Here is a 20892-nt window from a genome sequence, read left to right as displayed (position 1 = left end):
ACCTGTAACCCTAACCTTAGCCACACATTCTCTCACATCACCCAGTTTTATTTATTTCTTAACACTTATTATTTTCTGAAATTGTCTTGCTTATTTTGTTTATACACACCTCCCCAAATGCTCTACACACACAGACACGCAGATACACACACACAGAGTTAACACAATAGAACATCCTTCATTATAACAAGCACCCTGTTATCTTGTTTACCATGATAATTCCCAGTTCCCAGAACATTGCCCAGGACCTAGTAGGTGTTCTATAAACTTGTGTTGAATGACTGAAGGAATAAAGAAATGGATAAAAGCAGAAAATCAAACTGAGTGTCTAGTATGTGTATATTGTCAAGTTTTATAAACATTTAGAAATGCACACAAATAAAGAATGTTGAATTACATTCTGATAAATATTAAGAAATTCATAAGTTTAATCCAAACTGTTGAAATATGGAAAACATTGGAGACGTTTTCAAGAAAATATAATTTGTTTTGAAATTGTCTGTCTTTTCTAATTTTATGCAAGATTTGCTTTTCACCTGACGAGGTGGCAAGCACGGTATTAGATTTGTAAAGCTTCTTAGATAAGCTTTGCTTTAGAATTGCAAAATGTACATGTTTTATTCATATCTAGTGATCTGGTGGGGTGCAAATAACTGACATGAAACAACTATGCAGAGTTGAAGCTTATAGGATCAGTGGATTAGTAACGGTGGTAAATTGAGGATAAGGACAACATGAAGAAGTAAATGTGTCTTAAAAGATAAACCATAGATGTTAATAAATCTAATATTTTTGATTAAATAGTATTGATATGATATTCATCCTAGTTTGTAAAAGTGAGCCATTATAATTTCAATTGAATTCTAGAAAAAGGAATGTGTCATCTGAAGAATTTTTTCAAGTATATTGAAAAAGGTTTTGCTAGAAATTGAACTGAAGATCAACTACTATATATTTTACCCTTATGTATTAAGTATTTCATTGCTAAAACATGTCTTGTCAATTAAATCAGTGTACACAATGAACATCTTCATGGAATCTTCTCTCTGTACTTGACCTCTGGTTTGTTTTTCTGAAGGATGAAGAAGATGGAGATGGTGCCCTCTCATATAGGAACAGTGACCCTGTGATTGGGACCCACACAGAGAAGTTGTCACTCAAAGCCAGTGACTCCATGGATAGTCTCTACAGTGGACAGAGCTCATCAAGTAAGGTTAATGAATCAGAGACAAGATCCTGGGTGTGAGGTCTGGGTTAAACAAGGTTCCAGCTACTTGATAAGAGAAATAGTAAAATGTAAGATCTATTAGATCTATATAGAGTTGCTGTTGTTTAAATAATACATAATATATTTGACACAGTTATATATTGTGTTAAAACTTTTAACACTGTAGTCAACAACAGTGTAAAAAGTCGTATTAGGTGATTCAATCTGCATCTCTAAAATAAAAATCTTTGTTGAAGTGAGCCAGATTTATCTCGAGTCAAAATATTTTAAAATCACTTAAAGTATTCAGATAAATGAAATTTATTTTCTGTTCTGTTCTCAGTCCCTTTCTTTCTCCCACCCTCTTCCCTGCATCCCCCTCTCTCTTTCTCCCCCCACTGCTTTTCTTTTCTTCAGAAGTACTCTGAAAAAATGTAGCACATTTGCATCAATTTACTTTTACTGACATTTACTTTTTAGATCTTAACCCAGAATTAATGAGTAAAGAGCAAAGCAATATGCAAATAATAAATGGTAGGAATGTCACCAATTATTTGGCAAAAAGGGATCTATAAGTGACAAACAAGGATTTTCTAGTGAACATTAATAATTTTCTAAGAAAGAAATCACTCAGGATTTAGCCACTTTTCCAGCTACACTATTTGGATGAAATTATTGATATTTCAGGGTGCCTTATGACTTTTTATATGTAGACTGTTATACATCTCTCTAATCTTTTCAGGGCTTTTAAATGATTTTGCAAAGTTTATTTTCCATTTCCTTTTAAATCGACTGCTTCTGTTATTTGAAGATGTATGGCAAGGACCAGATGTTTCAAATATCCCGAGTTTTATTCCTATTTTCCTATTTGCTGTAGAACAGATATTTTGTGACAAAAGCTAACAGAAACATTTAAAGAATTTTTTTACATGTGTGAAATTCAGATCTCATTAGTATTCATTTCTGCTGGAAGTTTTAAAACTATATTGTGATGCTGAACGTGGGGAGAATTTTATTAACTAGAATGGACTGTGAAAATCCCTGGGCTGGAGGTGTCACAGAAGGAAGGGTGTGAAGAGATGGTGGCCCATTTTACTATTACCATATACCACTTAATTTATCTGATTAGATGCAACTCACCTGTTCTATACCAGTTCACATACAATGTGGAGCGTCTTGAAGGATCTTTACCTTATTTCCACATTGCATGGTAGTGAAACCTGGGCTATTCCCTCATTGAACAGAATGATGAAAGGCCAGACCAAGGAAGAAGTGATGACTGAGTATGAGGGTAGGGGAGGAGAGTTACTTTCACTGGGAGCCATTCTTGTTCCCAGGCAGGTGGCAAAATGATATCTCTTTTCTCTTTTCCTTGAAGTTCAGAGCAGTTTTAAAGACCCAGTTTAGAAGTTTCAAACCACTTGGGGGTGCAGACATTTGGACACACTTCCTCTTTCTTTTACGCTCATACAACAAGCAAAAGTGCCACCTGTTATGGCAAAAATATTGACTCAAAATGGCCTTCGGTACACAGTGGGAACTCTGGCAGAAAAGGTTTGTGATAAGTTGTAGGAAATTTTATAATGTCATGCATACCTTGAGCATTCATGGTCAATAGCACACAAAGTTCAAACTTGCTATCAGTTTCTGTATTTGTTTGCATGTACAAAATTAATTAGCTGGCCTGGTCTGTGGTTGTACCTATACCTTCCTCCTCTTTGCCAAGTGTCCAATGCTTAGTATATTGTGTATTGGATCAGATTATGGAGAATGAAGTGAGAGGGTACTTGGGTTAGTAGTAGAGGAGAGAGTGGCCAGATTGGCAGAAAAAGGTTAGAAATGCTCAGAGAACAAAGCTCATTGATGGAGAGCAACTGGGAGACCATAACCAGGATGGGTCAATTAGAACCTCCTCATAAGCCTGGCATCCAGTGTTCCAGTATTATCAATACTTAGTTGTGTCTAAATGATGGTTCAGAATGTTAGAAGTCTTCAATGACAGCTGTGAACTACTGCTTTTATTAGGTGGCATAACAAGCTGTTCAGATGGTACAAGTAACCGTGACAGCTTTCGACTGGATGACGATGTCCCCTATTCAGGACCATTCTGTGGTCGTGCCAGAGTGCATACGGATTTCACACCAAGTCCCTACGACACTGACTCCCTCAAAATCAAGGTGAGAGGACACCATATCCCACCTTCTGAATGGTTTGTCAAATGCTGGTTATATGATCTGTTTCAACAAGTATAAGCAGTGGGAAGACAGGGTGTGAGTGTGTTCTTCCCAACAATAGAAGTGGAGACTGGCTTACAGCACTAAGAATTTGAATGAAATAAGTGAGGTGGGGTCAGGGTAGCAGTCTATTCAGGCTATTAGCATAATTTGTTATTTTGTAGACTATTCAGGTTCAAAATCTATCAGGGAGGAAGGAATTCTCTCCATTTTCCTGAAAACCAAAAGCCTCACAGTTGCTGAGGGTGTTCAACTCTGCCTGATACTTGCAGAAATAAAAATAACGAAACCAAAGAGAAGGAGAGAAAGTGCAAATGTCAGGCAAAAACACAGCAGAGCAAAGGCCTTGGGAGCGAGACTTGGCAAGTCTACTCCAGTACCTTTTATTTTTGTTTCCTTAGGCTATTGGGGAACAGGTGGCATTTGGTTACATGAGTAAGTTCTTTAGCAGTGATTTGTGAGATTTTGGTGCACTCATCACTCAAGCAGTGTACACTGCACTATATTTGTAGTCTTTTATCCCTCACCACCTTCCCACTTTTTCCCCCGAGTCCTCAAAGTTCATTGCGTCATTCCTATGCCTTTGCATCTTCGTAGCTTACCTCCCGCTTATGAGTGAGAACATACGATGTTTGGTTTTCCATTCCTGAGTTACTTCACTTAGAATAATAGTGTCCAGTTTCATCCAGGTCACTGCAAATGCCATTAATTCATTCCTTTTTATGGCTGAGTAGTATTTCATCATATATATATATATATGTGTGTATATATATATATGTGTATATATATATATGTGTGTGTGTATATATATATATATATCACAGTTTCTTTACTCATTGATTGATGGGCATTTAGGCTGGTTTCACCTTTTTGCAATTACAAATTGTGTTGCTATAAACATGTGTGTGCAAGTATCTTTTTCATATAATGACTTCTCTTCCTCTGGGTAGATACCCAGCAGTGGAATTGCTGAATCAAATGGCAGTTCTACTTTTAGTTCTTTATGGAATCTCTACACTGTTTTCCATAGTGGTTGTACTAGTTTATATTTAGTACAATAATTGGATCTGCAAAGTCCCTCCTATCATATAAGGGTAACATAATCATGATTATGAAATCCATGTAAGCAGTATTCATAGTCCTGCTTACACTCAAGGAGAGTAGTCGACTACAATAGCACAAAGAGAAGAAGGCTTTGTGCTAAAAGAATTCATAGATGTTAAATTAATTCTTTCTAGTATCACAAAGTGCTAAAAGTCAAAGGACATAAAGTATGAATTTTCTATATTGTTAACACTTAACCAATGTTAACTAATAATTATGATACATTATGGAGTATTTATATTATTATTTAACAGTTATGGTCTTGATCCCTTCCATACTACCAAATCAGAGTAAGCTCAACTGGAGAATAAAACATGTAGTGTTCCCCATAGTAAGCTCCTTAGTCATGCATATGAAATGATCTGATGTCCAAGTTCAAGTCTTGGGGAAATGATATCGTAATCTAGTAACCACTGTGGAAGAGAGAAATAGAAGGAAATAAACACAGCACAGTTTGACTCAAGATAGCCTTTCAACTTCCCTACAATACCATGCCAGGGTACCACTGATGCTGCTGCCTGAGGTGAGTTTTTATGAAGCTCTTATAGGACACAATGAGAATTCCCCAGTTACCCATGAAGATTGAAATACTATTATTTCAATCAAGGGTTTTATCCAAAATAAAACTGAGTCTTTGCTTGATGAACTGTGGGCTTTCCTGGAATGTGCAGGTATGTATGTTTAGATAATAATTTGCAAATTTACAAGTCTCAAATATAATAGGAAGGATGCAGTAAAGGGTTTCCATGCCTAGAAACTTTCTAGAGCTTTGGGAGAGCTTCCCAGTCTCCCTACCTGATGCCATCCAGCCTATAATTTTATTCCCTTTCCTAAAAGGCAGAAAGACCTAGCTTAACAGATCACAAGACCAGACAGACAGATAGTTCAGTCACAGTGAATTATACCATTACAAGTAAAATTTGTTTTTTAGATGGAAGAACACACATTCCTAGAGCAGCAGGAAAAATATTTTTAGTAGCAGACTTGATGCTTAGTTTGTTTGTGGGTAGACACTTAAAATGTGCAAAAATATTAGAATCTGTAAAGTCCTCTCTGGGGCAGAAACTTTTGTGTCAAAGGAGGAACTATGACTCTTAAACATAGGCATCATATTTGCATAGAAATAAATTTTCTTTACAAAGAAATATCCCCATGAAGTTTTCTACTTTTGCCAATAACTGGCAGCTTATAGTTAATTATCATCTTAGATGTGAGTAAAGAAAAAGACCAATTGGTTTGTCCATACCAATGTGATTCATTCATACTTCAATTTAAACTTTGCTGTGAGCTCAATCTAAATGTTATCTCCTCTTAATAAAAGGAGGGCATGAATACCTTAAAAAGAATTATTTAGCATAATTTAACCTTAGTGTACACATACTTTTCTATGACTTCGGTACAATTTCTTTATTTTAGATAGATTAAATACTGGAGATGGGTTTATCTTATACTGTAGATAAATTTTTCAGATGCACTAGAAACACATAGAGTAAAGACTTCTCCTTCATCTCCATCCCCAGCTGGGGAGTGCCTCCAGGAATGATGACTTGAGCTTTGTTACATATACATTGCTTTCAAAATACAAATAATAAGAGCATCATTTTTCAGTTCAGATAACTTAGACTTGAGTCCTGGTTCTACCATTAACTTCCTTCAAGCTCTTGGGAAGTCATTTAATATCTGTTAATTAATAATGAGGATACCTCCCTTATGTATCTAAGAGATGTGTTATGAGCAAAAATAACTTAGAGTAGGCAAAAGTGTTTTGTAAATTACACTATGTTCTACAGTTATAAGTTGACAAATTGATATGATAACAGAAAAATAAACATGTCATCAAACTATGTGAGGGCTTTTTGTCAAGAATGTTTAAGTTTTCTTCCTTATACCTAGTAAGTAACTTCTTTGAATTTATTTTTTAAGATGGGATCTCACTCTGTTGCCCAGGCTGGAGTGCAGTGACTAACTCACAGCTCACTGTAGCCTTGAACTCCTCCCACCTTGGCCTACAGGCACATGCTACCATTCCAGGCTAATTAAAAAAAATTTTTTTTTGTCTAGAGATGGGATCTCACTTTAGCACCCAGGCTGGTCTTGAACTCCTGGCCTCAAGCAATCCTCCTGCCTTGGCCTCTCAAAGTTCTGGGAATTTAAGCATAACCCACCATACCATTAGCCTGAACTTTTGCAAGAAGTGGATGTTTAGATTTATTTCTATTATATCTGAACCCCTTTAGCATAATGTCCTCATTATTCTAGTTTTCTATGATTTCATTCTTTCTATCAATTTTTATAGCATCATACTTCTCTGAAACCTAATATGTATGGATTTCTTTGTCCTTAGAAAGGAGACATCATAGACATTATCTGCAAAACACCAATGGGGATGTGGACGGGAATGTTGAACAATAAAGTAGGAAACTTCAAATTCATTTATGTGGATGTCATCTCAGAAGAGGAAGCAGCCCCCAAGAAAATAAAGGCAAACCAAAGGAGTAACAACGAAAAATCCAAAACTCTGCAGGAGTTCCTAGAGAGGATTCATCTTCAGGTGAGCAAACCTATGACTTGTTTGCTTTTGGTGGCATGTAAATGGAAAAATTGAGGAGCATGGATCAGTCTTACAAGCAAAGGAAAACTTGTTTTCCTAGAAGAGCTCTTATTTCTCCTTTATTACTTTTATTATGCAAGGGCAAGTCTTGGTATAATATCCCTTGGACTAAACCTTAATAGTATTTAGCAGGGACAATAGAGATTAATGTTGAGAAAGTGCAGTGAAAAATAAAAATACCTTAGAAGAACAAAAGGCCCTAAGAAAATGACTAAATTAGAATGATAAAGAGAGTGTAAGGAATAAAATAAGTCTAAAAAAGTGAAAGGAAAAATGAAAAGAATTGTATTTTTTACAAAGCAGAGATGAAAATCAAGTTGAGAGAAGATAACTGAATATAATCATTTTAAATGTAATTTGAAGGAAATAGTGATCATCAAGCCCCATAATGATTGTTTTAAGTGTGTTGTCTGTATCTGCAACCCAATTACTATTTTCTTGTTATATTAGCAAAATTCTTTTGAAATGTTTACCTTGTTAAATGGCATGTATAGAAAATATACCTAGTATCAATCAATTTACAGTTTTTTTTTGTCTATTTCTAAAATCAACTGAGCAGTACTTTGATAGTTTTCGAAATTCATCAAGGCAGTAGTCAATTACACTTTTCTTAATTGTTTTTTTCTGAATTATTTAGTTATGTTTCTGTCTATAAACACAGCATCTAAGCTTTCCTGTATTGCTATTGGTGCACCCCAAATGAGATATTCCTTGGGGAATGTACAGGTTGGTATCTTGCCTCTGCCTCTTGTTTGTTCTGTGACCTGTGAGAAAACCAGGGGCTAAGAGACTGAGATGACTTGCCCAAGAAGGGTTAAATGGTTCTGTCACAACAGGAATTTTTGTGTTCTCTATTCTAATTCAGTGCTAAGATTATACTTTTATAAAGAAAGAATTGTCACTCCTCTTGTTTTCCTTCCTTTTATTTTTTTGTTAAAAAGGGCTGGTCATAAGTTCTTCCTGATTACTTAAAACTTTTAGACTTCCTCTTATTCTATTTTAGAATTAAAATAAGGATATTGAAATTAGATGAAGTAAACTGGGAGAAATCTTTGAGGAAGTTGAAAAAGCACTCAACTTCACCTAATATTTGAAATCAGAAACCTCTGAATTTTAAACTAATATATATTGATGCAAATGATGGACAAAATATACATTCTGAGAAAATAATTCTTTCACCCAACTATGGTGCTTCTATGCTTAATAAAAACTTTCAATTAAATAGAAAGTCTAGAATTCCTTTGGTTTATATAATGCCTTTCAACCAAAATGCTACAACAAATTTTTAATGTAGAATTACATCTGTTTCAAATCCTTTTCTTTTTTTTTGAGATGGAGTTTTGCTCTCGTTACCCAGGATGGAGTGCAATGGCGCGATCTCGGCTCACCGCAACCTCCGCCTCCTGGGTTCAGGCAATTCTCCTGCCTCAGCCTCCTGAGTAGCTGGGATTACCTAATTTTTTGTATTTCTAGTAGAGACGGGGTTTCACTTCATTGACCAGGATGATCTCGATCTCTTGACCTCGTAATCCACCCGCCTAGGCCCCAAGAAGATTTTGAGAGTAGAAGTTTTTGCGATCATGCAAACAGGAAGAGATATAGATTCTGAGATATTACTGTAGCATGCTACTCTGCTAGAGGCATTTCATTGATAGCCTTAAAGTAATGCTAGTTTCATCAATTTAGTTGGTTGAGAAGTGAAAAAATGCCAAATGGGTGTATGATCCAACTATTTAATTTATCCATTATTTGAAATTGGATATTTAAGTTAATGATTTCTTCTTTAGACTTGGCCATACAAAAGGTGAGAATTAAACAACATAATCATTTAAGAGCCCTGGAGTTCATATGTCGAAAACTAATACAAGTGAAGTTAAGCAAAAGTTCTATTGGTACCTTTGGTTTCCATATGCATTGCTACATTTTCTTTAAAGAGAACTAAAAATAAAATATTTGAATTTGACTAATTTGCAGGAATATACCTCAACACTTTTGCTCAATGGTTATGAGACTCTAGAAGATTTAAAAGATATAAAAGAGAGTCATCTCATTGAATTAAATATTGAAAACTCAGAAGACAGAAGGAGGTTACTATCAGCTGCTGAAAACTTCCTTGACGAAGAAAGTAAGTGTGCACACCTATTCTTCTCCCCAGCTGATAATTACAGTTAAATATAAACAGCATAATCAGTAAAAACAAGCCCCAGTTTTATTACTGAGATCATAAAAGTATGCTTTCCCATAAAATAAGTATTTTCATATAAATTTGAAAACAATAACTCTGCTCAAATATATAAATAGAAAGCAATGTATTTCCTTATCAGACTCAAGAAATGAAGGGACTTTTCCAGGTACCTCATTTCCATTCTGCAAAGGTATTAATTTACATGCAAGTGGATGCTAGCATTCCCAAAGACTGAGGGAGTTAAGAGACAAATTTTTAATAAGAGCACAAGCCATTAGTGAGAAATGTCACACATGGCTTCTGTAGAACAACACAGAATGTGGCTTTAAGATAATAAGCCTCCATGCCACACAGGAAAATTCATTCATTATTCTATAGTCACATATTGTACATGTTTATAGTACTCTTTCAAAATGTTATAATAACTTGAAAAAATATTCAGCACTCTTAGTATCTGAGATGGTTCTCTGTATTTGTTTAAGTATAAACTGAAGATGAAATAATACATGCAGATTCACAGAAAACTGGCTACCGCAATCAGGCTTGTAAAGATAGGATAACCTTTATTTTTTATAATTACCCATCCAGACTGCCTTTCCTGCTAAGTCTGGTCAGGTCCTCAAACACTGAGCTTAGGGTGTTCCAAACTCTATAAGAAGTATTTTGTGAGCAACCAAATGGGGAAAGTCTAATTTTAAAGATGAAAAGGAACTTAGATAATCAAATCCAGACTTCTCTATCAAAAATACTAGAATAATTAGTAGTAGTATTAATATTATTAGTTTTTGAGATAGTGGCACAATTCATTGTTCAGGCTGGACGGCAATGGTGCAATCTTGGCTCACTGCAACCTCCATCTCCGGGATTCAAGCGATTCTCATGCCTTAGCCTCCAAGTAGCTGGGATTATAGGCATGCCACCGTGCCCAGCTAATTTTTGTATTTTTAGTAGAGATGGAGTTTTACCATGTTGACCAGGCTGGTCTCGAACTCCTGACCTCAAGTGATCTGCCCACCTAAGCCTCCCAAAGTGCTGGGATTATAAGCATGAACCACTGCACCTGGCCATAAAAATAATACTAATAATCATTAACTACATTTTTAATATATATGTGCTCTGAGCAAGACTTTGGGCCAGGGTCCTTCCTTATTATTCACTTGAGTACTCACCCAAGATCTTTGAGTTAGACAGTACTGCCCTCTTTTTTATGATGAGAAATTGAGACAATAAGTAACTTGTCTAACAACACTCCCATAGTGAAGTGTAGAGTTCGGATTTCAACCCAATGTTTGTGCTGCTGTGTTATACTTTTTAACACCACAAGTAACAGCCCAGATGGAGAGTGAGGAGGGAAGAAAGCTTTATTTAGGGGCCAGTCTTCCTGATTGTCCATTTGTGGGCTATTCTATACCCTCTCTCATAAGTCCCACAAAATTGAGACAGAGCACATGTTTCCTATACACTGGCTTTTACCTAGTGAAAAGTAGTTTACTTTTTAAGAAGTTGTTCCTTTATTCTTATCATCATTTGCCAAGAGCTTTCACAGGCATAACTAATCTGACATCAGCAGAACTGATTTCATCATAGGCCTAGGTTTTTATATGCTTTCTTGGAAGTTATCGGGCTGGGAAACAGAAAAGAGTGGGAGATGAGGTCACAGAGACAAAGTTCAAACTTTAGAAAGCAGCCAATTTAATCAATAATACAAGCCAAGACAATATTGATCAGTGTCAGATATAGGAAGCTCTTTGAGGTAAAGGAGTCAGTTTTCTTCACATCTTGTCATTTCAAGACATGGCTCCTCACTGAACAATGTTTGGCTTAGAAATAGATTCTATAGAGTTTTATTACTGACAATGTCCAGTGTTATTGTCAATACTCTCCAAAATAATTTGACCATGAACTGCAGGGAGGAGAAGAGTATTTTTTGAACACTTGTAAATGATTGCTTTTCTTCCATAATGGCACACATTTACGTATTTTGCCCAATTTACAGATGAGGAAAAAATCTGGAGATGAATTTCGAAGAAGTCAAACAGCTAGATGAGTGTAGAGATGTAGTTTTAATCAAAGCGAGTCTGCTATAAAACTCCTCCGTATGTGCAAACTAGTCAATAGGAAAGCAATGAATATTTGAAAATAGAAGTTTTCAGCTCCTTTGCCAATTTTCTCAAGTGATTTAGTTCAGTTTTCTGTATCAGAAAGTGAAAAATGAGAGGCTACCACGGCTGCCTGTCAACAGGGTTTGTGGAGAGAAGGGTCTGGGAACCTGGGAAATCTGTGCTCTCAGCAATGCACAGTGTCCAGTAGGGACCCACAGAGGGAAGATGGGTTCACTGCAAAAGGCTTGCATCCCCTTAATTTTTTTCATTCCACCTCACTCATAATCTGTCTCCTTTCTATGTTAACAAAAGAACAATTATTCATAGATGATAAAATTATTTATAGAGCCGGTATAATTAAAAAGAAAAAACGCCCGATGCAAAATTCTTCCTTGCAAGATGGGAAGATGAAAATCCGAGCAGCTAAGTGGCTTTCTCAAGTTCCCATATCTATAACTCAGTTTCCTATATCAATTAGAAACATGTTCTGCTATATCTTGGTCTCTGAAAACAAAACATAAGGTCTCCAAAGCATTAAATGGTTTTTGATATTGATATAAAAAAGGACAGTTCCCAGACATTATTCCCCTGTACAAAACTTTAGAAAATGATACTTGAAGGTCACTAGAAGTTGATCACTTAATGATAGCCAGCAAGGTACAAACATACACAGAGCCAAATTCTGGATGATGAGAAATGAAAAAAAAAAAAAATACAGATTCAACCAGTGCTTCTTGTCAACACATTACCCTGAGATTTTTCTTATTTTAATCTTATGGTCTAAAGTCGTATTAGAATATACATGTCAAAAAGATGCATATTGCATGTTAGGCTATTCTGACTGAAAGCTATTTATCTTATTTAAAACTGCTTTGCTCAAGAAATAAAGAAGAATGACTTCCATTTTTTGATAAGATGGTGAGTTCTGATGATTTGGCACCATGCTGGCTGAATGCTTATTTTTGTCTATTTTCTACTCTGTGAATCATATCTCCTACAACCATGCTAAAGATTAAATGCACAACCTTCATGTATCCTGAATGATAAAGACCTTGAATATATGGTTATATAAAACCGAGACATTTAAAAACAAATGAGTGTTATAGGTTAAAAATAGTTACCTTCTTTTTAAGAATGGGGCAGGCAAATTCTCTAGGATATTATGTATGCATTTAATTTGATCATTGTATGATCAAATGTCAGTTTGAGGAATGACAATAAATTCCTAGTTTGCTGTTTCATTGTTAGATTGAGAACTTAAAAAGGTTTGCTTTGCTAATCATTCGATATAAAAGTTGAGGAAAATAGGCATATGTCTCGGGGATAAGGGCTAAAATTTTGAGATAATGTAGAAAAGACAAGTCTTATGTGAGACTTGAATATATCTAGAGGGTCCAAGAGAATGGGGTGCAAAACATGGAAAAAACAGACGTCTAAGATTTAAAGCAAAGAAAAAAAATTTCCTTTTCTCTTCTTAGCCCAAGATAGATAGCATTGTACCCACTTTGACCTTGTAACTGTAAACTGGATTACACTTTTTTTTTGTTATTATATTTTAAGTTCTGGGATACATGTGCAGAACGTGCAGGTTTCTTACATAGGTATACACATGCCATGGTGGTTTGATATACCCATCAACCCTTCACCTACATTAGGTATTTCTCCTAATGCTATCCCTTCCCACCTCCCAACCCCTGATACGCCCTAGTATGTGAGGTTCTCCTTCCTGTGTCCATGCATTCTCATTGTTCAACTCCCACTTAGTGAGAACATGTAGTATTTGGTTTTCTGTTCCTATGTTAGTTTGCTGAGTATGGTGGTTTCCAGCTTCATCCATGTCCCTGCAAAGGACATGAACTTATTCTTTTCTATGGCTACATCGTATTCCATGGTGTATATGTGCCACATTTTCTTTATTTAGTCTATATTGATGGGCATTTGGGTTGATTCCAAGTCTTTGCTATTGTAAACAATGCTGCAATAAACATATACGTGTGCATGTGTCTTTATAATAGAATAATTTATAATCCTTTGGGTATATATACCCAGTAATGAGACCGCTGAGTCAAATGGTATTTCTGATTCCAGATCCTTAAGGAATTGCCACACTGTCTTCCACAATGGTTGAACTAATTTACACTCCCACCAACAGTGTAAAAGTGTTCCTATTTCTCCACATCCTCTCCAACATCTGTTGTCTCCTGACTTTTTAATGATCGCCATTCTAACTGGTGTGAGATGGTATCTAGGTCACTGCCTGGCAGGAGGCAAAGATGCTTCCCCAACAAGCTGATAAAAGGGCTGGCATGTGGTGTTAGTGCTGGTCACAGGATTACCTCTAGAGGAAGATATCCACAATGGGGTTCTGCAATCCCAGCAAGCCCAGCACAGATATTTGGAATTTGTCCTGTGTTGCATTAGAACTGAGAGGAATTAGGTCATCAATTTCCTCAACTGGGAATCTAGGTAAGGTTATAGGGAGAAGAAAAATCGGGGTGAGATGCAGCTCTTTAAGGGACAAGAGAGCAGGATCTGTTTATTTTGTACACTTTAGGGTTTTTCTGTTTATCATATGAATTTAAAAATGTTTTGTTTACTTTGGGAGTAAATATTCCCAAATAAAAAAGAGAACAGAGAGAATGAGAGAGAGAGAGAGACAGAGTGTTTGTGTATGTGTGTGTGTGTGTGTGTGTGTGTGTGTGTTGTTCCATAAACTCAATCTTCAAGTCCCCTTTGCCTTCCTCTGAGGTGCCTCTTTAGAATATGATAGTTTACTGTTGTTTAGCGTAAACATTTTCTTTTTATTCTGTACTTGCTCCTCATTTTCCACATTTAGAAGCACTTAGCTGTTTCTTATAATTGTGTCTATGAGAATATGTACTATTGTCCTTGGGGTAAATGGGTGATGGAAATACCTTGTTTTCTCTAGAGTACAGGGATAATTAAATTTAAAATTGAAAAAAAATAAGTAACAGAATAAGCAAACTTTACAGAATCTATATACAATGTATTTGAGGTACCTGCAAACTCTGGTTGCAGTGCCAAATGAGGAGGAAGGGGAAGGGGTGGGTTGTGCGCCAGAATGTTGATACCAGCTGTGGTCACAGCAGCCCCTCATTGCTCAACCATCCCCAGTTGTGCCTTCCTGCCTGCCTGCCTGTCTGCCCAAATCGATGCAGGGCAAATGGCGGGCCACAGCCAGGAGCCTGGAACATGAGCTGTCAGCAGGGGAGATTTGTAGTTATGCCAAGCAGCAGTCCAGCAGTTGGCCTAAGAGTGTGCCAGCATAGCCTGGTGCCCTAGCCCCTGACATGTGTACCTGGAGTTTCCAACCCACTTGCCATATGATTTGCATCTAGATTCAAGAAATATACAGCTTTAAAGAAAAGCTATGCTGGCTGTCCACACAGACAAAGTAGAGAAAGCATGCAGGCATTTTACTTTATGTATTTATCAATATGTATTTAATATCTATAGTCATAGTTGTTTGCCCTCATATAATTTCTTCAGATTTCTTTTTAACTTTACCTCCAAACTTGTATTTATGATGGATACCCTATTCTATATCATACAATAAACAATAAAATAAAGCATAAGGATTTTTACTTTTTTACCAGAAAATTTCCAATGGAAAGTGTTCACAGATTTTTCTCTTTAGTCACATTAGGACCTGTCTAATGCCCTACATATAATGCACTCCTCTCTACTGCTCATACATATAGAGCACTCCTGTACCTGTGTTTATATTGCATTGTGATTGTGTACTATACATAGCTTTGTAATTATTACCCTGGCCAAACAGGACCAAATCTTCTATTAACATTTGCTTTCCGAAAGCCCCTCGTCCTGTGCTTTGCATTAGTGGATGGTTAACAATTGCATGTAAAATGAGTAAATCATAAATGAGTGGGTCAAAAGATCCTCAAATAGTAAGCAAGTCTTCTATCATTATTACAAAAATGAAGTTGCCTGCAATTCCACCTCACACATATGAGTATTTGTAATAACAAGATCAGTATTGGTGTATCTTGTCAAGATTTAGTTTATGAATATGCTAACCATGCATGTGTGCAAGAGTGTAAATAAGTATATTTTTGGAGGGCAATAACTTAAAACACAAAGTTTAAAATGTGCACACTTTTATATCCAGAAATTCCAGTTCTAAGTATTTGTCCTAAGTTCAAGATACAAATGCATAAAAATACTAGCTAAAAATCTAGTCGTTTTAGATAACAACTAAAAACAATAGGGACTTCCATCAGTAATTAACCCGTTAAATAAATTAAGATATACCCTAACAATAAAGTACTTTTGAAGGTGTTATATTAAGAAAATGATATAGCATGCTGTTTACTGATATCAAAGTTTTTCCAAAACATGTTAAATGTGAAAGCAAATATCAGATCAATAATGTGCAGAGTAATCCTATAATTATAGACATAATGAAATTAGATTAGTTTTGTACCATATCCAGGAAAGGCAAAATATTGTCTCTACCCTCTTAGGCTTTTTTAAATAGCTGGAGAAAATTCACAGAAATTTATTTAACACTGATTTCATGTGGCAAGGGAGCCCTCACAGGAAATGAAGACCCAAAGATGCAGTTAGAGTTGAACACTTCTATACTGAATTAGACAGAGAATAATAAATTGTGAAAATGTGACAAGTCACAGAAGCTTGAAATAGGGTAGCTAATTAGGTGAAGTGGTTAGATAGATAAGGGTTTGTACAGATTCCCCTCAGCCTCAACTTTCTGTCCTTGATGATAGGAATGATACTTTTCTTCTGGTAAAGGGAAGATAGCTTTCACATGAAAATTTCATCTGCTTTTAAGAAACAGAAGGAAAGTCAGGCTGGGTGTGGTGTCTCATGCCTGTAATCCCAACACTTTGGGAGGCAGAGGCAGGTGGATCACGAGGTCAAGAGATCGAGACCATCCTGGTCAACATGGTGAAACCCCGTCTCTACTAAAAACACACAAAAAATTAGCTGGGCATGGTGGCACGTGCTTGTAATCCCAGCTACTCAGGAGGCTGAGGCAGGAGAATTGCCTGAACCCAGGAGGCGGAGGTTGCGGTGAGCCGAGATCGCGCCATTGCACTCCAGCCTGGGTAACAAGAGTGAAACTTCGTCTCAAAAAAAAAAAAAAAGGTAAGGCACAGTGATATTCTTGCACCTGCTGTTTTCAACAGCCTTGAACTCAAAATAATCAATATGCCAAAGCAGCATATTTTGGGGTAATGTGTTCTTAATTCCTTCATCAAGTAAATGGGTTTAATTAACCTGTAAAAAATATGAAATTGATTTTCCAAGACCCATAATTAAATAACGTGTGACAGTTTTAAATGTTATTTGGTTATTACCAAAATAGTCAGTTCGATATGACAACTTCAACTGAGGATAAATATTTCCTGGGACCAAAGCCCTCCATAGGGGTGTATGGTTGGGGAGAGTAGCAGTCTCATGACATTGCCTGGGTAGGTGCTAAGTTATCATGATCTTGAGTGAGTATGCCTCTGCCCCTGCTGAAATACCCAGCACAGTGGAAGTGGAGATTGCCCTGGCTGAAAGCGAAAAGATCTACTTCCAGGTTCAGATCTCATTAGAAGCTAGGCTCCAAAGAGATATGCAAGAGGAGAAGTCATTTTAACTCCATATCCTCTCATAGCCTCAAGGAGACAGAAGCAACGGGTTATTTTCCTATGAATGGAATCCTATTTTTCATTTGTTGCTGTGTTTCCAAAAGGTGAATTCGTATTCAAGTGTAATGAACACCAAATATTCACTGTTACTTAGGAGAATTATTCAACTAACTTAAGAATGTGCTTTAGATGAAATAAAAAGTAACTGAGAACTGAGCCATGTTGTCCACTAAATTATCCTCCATGGATAACCCTGCCTCTGGACAAATAAATATACCCACAGTTACCTAGACAGTGGCTGGATTTTCATATGAGTGACTCCAATGAGGTTAAAACACGAGGTTGAGATTTTGAGTCATCCTAAGATGTATATCCCTGGGTTTTCCCTTTTTGGAGACAGCCATAGGATGAAGAAAAAGAGGAGGATGATTGATGGAGCTGAGAGGTAATTTTATTTAAATTTTAACAAAATTCCTTTTTTGATCTTTTTTGGTTCTTATTTTATTTAATCTAAACAGCATTGTATTTATTAAAAAATTATTTATTGAGGAATTCCTTTGCCAGGAATTTTCCTATGCCTTCCAGGCTGCATTATTCTATAGTACTTGGCCCAAAGAAAGAGAGACTTCAAACCTAAGGCAAGGGAGATGATAAAGACAAAATCTGAAAGGTTTGGGCAAAAAAATCTGGAAAAGTCAAGCAAAATTTAGATTTCTTTTTTTTTTTTTTGAATCTTTAACTTTTTAATACGTGAAAGTGGGGCAAATTTCTCTTCTTAGCCTAGGAGAACTTTTTCCCAGCATAAGGACCTAGTTTTATTTCCTTAAAACTATCTTCACTTTTAGTATAATTGAGATTGCCTTTCTTAATTAATTAAATGTCACAACTCCAATATAATTATTTTGTGGATAGTTACATTAGTTGTCTTCTGTTTTAATCACCATGCCACGCTTTTTTTATTCAACATTGATCACTGATCTTAAAATATTGTTCCATGGGCTTTATACAATTCCATAACAATTTTGGTAGGAAATACATGATTTTAATGTGCAAATGAGCTCTTCATAATAAAATATTTCCTAAATAATTTTTAAATATTATCATTTTATTTTTATTACCTAGTGTACAGCATTATACGGTTTTCTGGAGTTCCTATTATGCCTGCTGGCAGCTGGCAGCAATAAGAAAGCCCCTTTTTCAAATTATTTAATCATCCTTCAATGTACTCTGATTTCGATATGCATGGCAAACCATATTGGAAATTTATACTATTTTAAGTTTTTTATTAAAAAAATAATGTGGATGACCTGAGAAACAGAGGGGAAATTAACAAATTTGAACACTTTCATTTGTAAATTATATGCATATGTGTATGTTTTTATATAATTTTAATAATAGAATACATAAATTATGTATACTTTTTTAAAACCTAGCATATTATCAGAAACATTTTAGTATAAAAAGATGCATTGAAATATCCTATGGGAAGTCTGTAATTTTGTAGGCAAACCTGTTTCTTATTCCAATGTGTTACTTGCCTGGTTAGCCCAGATGATTGAACCATGGGAGAAAACTGATGACTGTTATGGTTTCAATTTCTGGGTAGCCAGTTACCTTTACTCTCTTTCATGGCCACATGAAGGGAATAAATGACTTAGAAAGAAAATGTGGATGCATTAGTGTGAATTCATCTCCTCTGCAGGAAAAAACATCCATACCACAAGACCTAGGTTTGCGCCAATCCCTGTCATTAGTGTCAGGATGAAAAGAAACAAGATGAGGAAAATCTTGATCTTCCAAATACAAAAAGTGAATGTGATACAGCTTTCATCTCTGTAATATAACATAATGGCCTGCCTTTTTATAGTTACAGTTTAGGGGTTCCAGCTGATCACCTGCCTGAAATTATTGCAAGCCTGGTGGGAAGCATTTGAGGAGGCATAGTCATGTTTTCATTTCACTAGGAAATCATTTAGCAAATTACTGCTGTTCCGTAAATTACTGTACTGCATAACTTTCATACTGAGAAACTATTTTCTTTTTCCATAAAAATTGCAGATGAAAGGTTTCTACAATAAATGACCTGTATTTAAAACAAAACCATTCCTAGAATTTAGAGAATGTGATATAGTATTTCTCATGTGGAAATAAAAACAAATACATTTTTATTACTAATATTACAGAATGACATATTCTCTGGTAAAGACAGTTTTTAATTTATTTACTTTGCTACCCTTTAACGTAAATGCACAGAGGCTTCTGAGAGGGAAATAACAAAGTAAATACTTATGTTTTTTAAGGAAAAGAACTAAATTTGGAAATTATAGTTCTTAATGACTCTGTTTCATACCCTGAAGAGAGACCCGCAATTGGTAATCAACCTAAATAGAACAAAGTATTGGGAACAAACAGTTTTTATTATGCCAGGTCTTGTTTAGGACATCAGTGTGAGAGGAAGTAGATCAGTTCTTTTAAATTTGCATTGAGGTAATATTGGCCCAAACATAATCTGGGGAAATGTGGCATTATCCCCACAATCATTATGACTAAGAGGGTCACACTCCAAATAGGATGATCATTGCTGATGTGGCAGAATGCTTACAAAAGGACTAATTCCTCTGGCCTTTTCTAGAAACACTTGCATAATGGAACACAGAGCTGGCTCATTTCTTTTCAGTGGCAATAAGATAGAAAAGCAGAGGCAGGAGGAAACAATTCTTTAGAGAATAAGGTCCCATTTTAGCGCTGCCTTTTCATAAAAAACAGGCTTAGAAACAGGATTGAATGACATACTCAGAAGACTAGTGAATAGTAAGTAAATCCCCCCCAAACTTAAAGATTGTTATGAATAATGAACACAAAAGGCTTCCATGGTAGCTAAAATTTAAAAATAACTATCACAACAGGTGCATATTAAAACTGTCATCTCATACCTAGAATTAGTTATAACATCACTAGACAAATACCTGACATTTGTATCTATAGTTAAATAAAGTTGTGGGACAAATGTGGAGATTCAGCAGAATGGCATAAATATGGTTTCACTGCTGCAAATAAAAGCCTTAAGGAAAAGGTTAAATGAACTGTTATGACTCATTTTGAAGATGAGTAGACTAATTTTTATCATTATCTTCCAGCCTTTTCTCAACCAGTGTTCTTCTAAACTACAGAATTTAGAAGATGTTTTAAGTAACCCTTTTCTTTTTCCCATGGATGGTGCATAAATAGTATCATTCCTCATACATTAAAGAGAAGTTAATTCATTACAAAAAAGGGTAACAATTCTCTCTTGTATTGGAGGTTGATGGCAATTGTATACATAGTGGATCATAAGCTAATGTTGGCAAAGCATATGGAAGCTAGAAAATACATTTTGAAGCAAGTTATATATATGGATAGATATTAATAAGATAAAGAGTGGATTTCCTAGACATAAAAACATTTCCTTCTTTGAAGAATTTCAAGGTTTGGATTCTGGAATGGGATGAAGCGTATAGCCTGTGAAGGCAGAGTCCTTTCCCCAACCTTAAATGTGTGCTTGGTTCTTTCAACATGGAGCTATTCAAATATCTACAGTGGTGAAGCCCCAGGGTAAGAAGGAGAAAGAGGAAGATATGGTACTGCAGCTAAGAGGCAGTACCTGAGATCCATTTCTTCTCTGGGCTCAACTCAAGATGCAAAGAAACACCAACCAAGAAACTTCATGCGGACAGAGAGAAAGTTGATGTTAAAGGAATCGAGAGGAGTAACACTTGAAATACAGGATGCTTAGGGGTTCTTCCAAAATATATTTTGTTTTATCCCTAA

General features: G+C 35.9%; 1 protein-coding gene and 1 long non-coding RNA gene across 8 annotated transcripts in view; one reads left to right on the top strand and one right to left on the bottom strand.

Annotated features, from left to right (window-relative positions):
• LOC108589410 (uncharacterized) overlaps positions 1 to 20892 on the bottom strand; it is a 207063-nt gene that overhangs the window by 72855 nt on the left and 113316 nt on the right. The gene's annotated exons all lie outside the window — the stretch shown is intronic.
• SAMSN1 (SAM domain, SH3 domain and nuclear localization signals 1) overlaps positions 1 to 20892 on the top strand; it is a 555105-nt gene that overhangs the window by 532589 nt on the left and 1624 nt on the right. For all 5 annotated transcript variants that reach the window (XM_078358566.1, XM_054248946.2, XM_078358567.1 and 2 more), the window contains 4 exons: positions 1079 to 1208; positions 3233 to 3384; positions 6890 to 7096; positions 9131 to 9281. In XM_078358566.1, coding sequence (XP_078214692.1) covers positions 1079 to 1208; positions 3233 to 3384; positions 6890 to 7096; positions 9131 to 9281 — 640 coding nt within the window. The remainder of the gene's footprint in view (positions 1 to 1078; positions 1209 to 3232; positions 3385 to 6889; positions 7097 to 9130; positions 9282 to 20892) is intronic.

The sequence above is a fragment of the Callithrix jacchus genome, chromosome 21 (genome assembly GCF_049354715.1).
Source record: "Callithrix jacchus isolate 240 chromosome 21, calJac240_pri, whole genome shotgun sequence".
NCBI classification, from domain to species: Eukaryota; Metazoa; Chordata; class Mammalia; order Primates; family Cebidae; genus Callithrix; species Callithrix jacchus.
The sequence above is the reverse complement of the archived record's forward strand: the minus strand, read 5'-3'. Positions and strand labels throughout refer to the sequence as shown.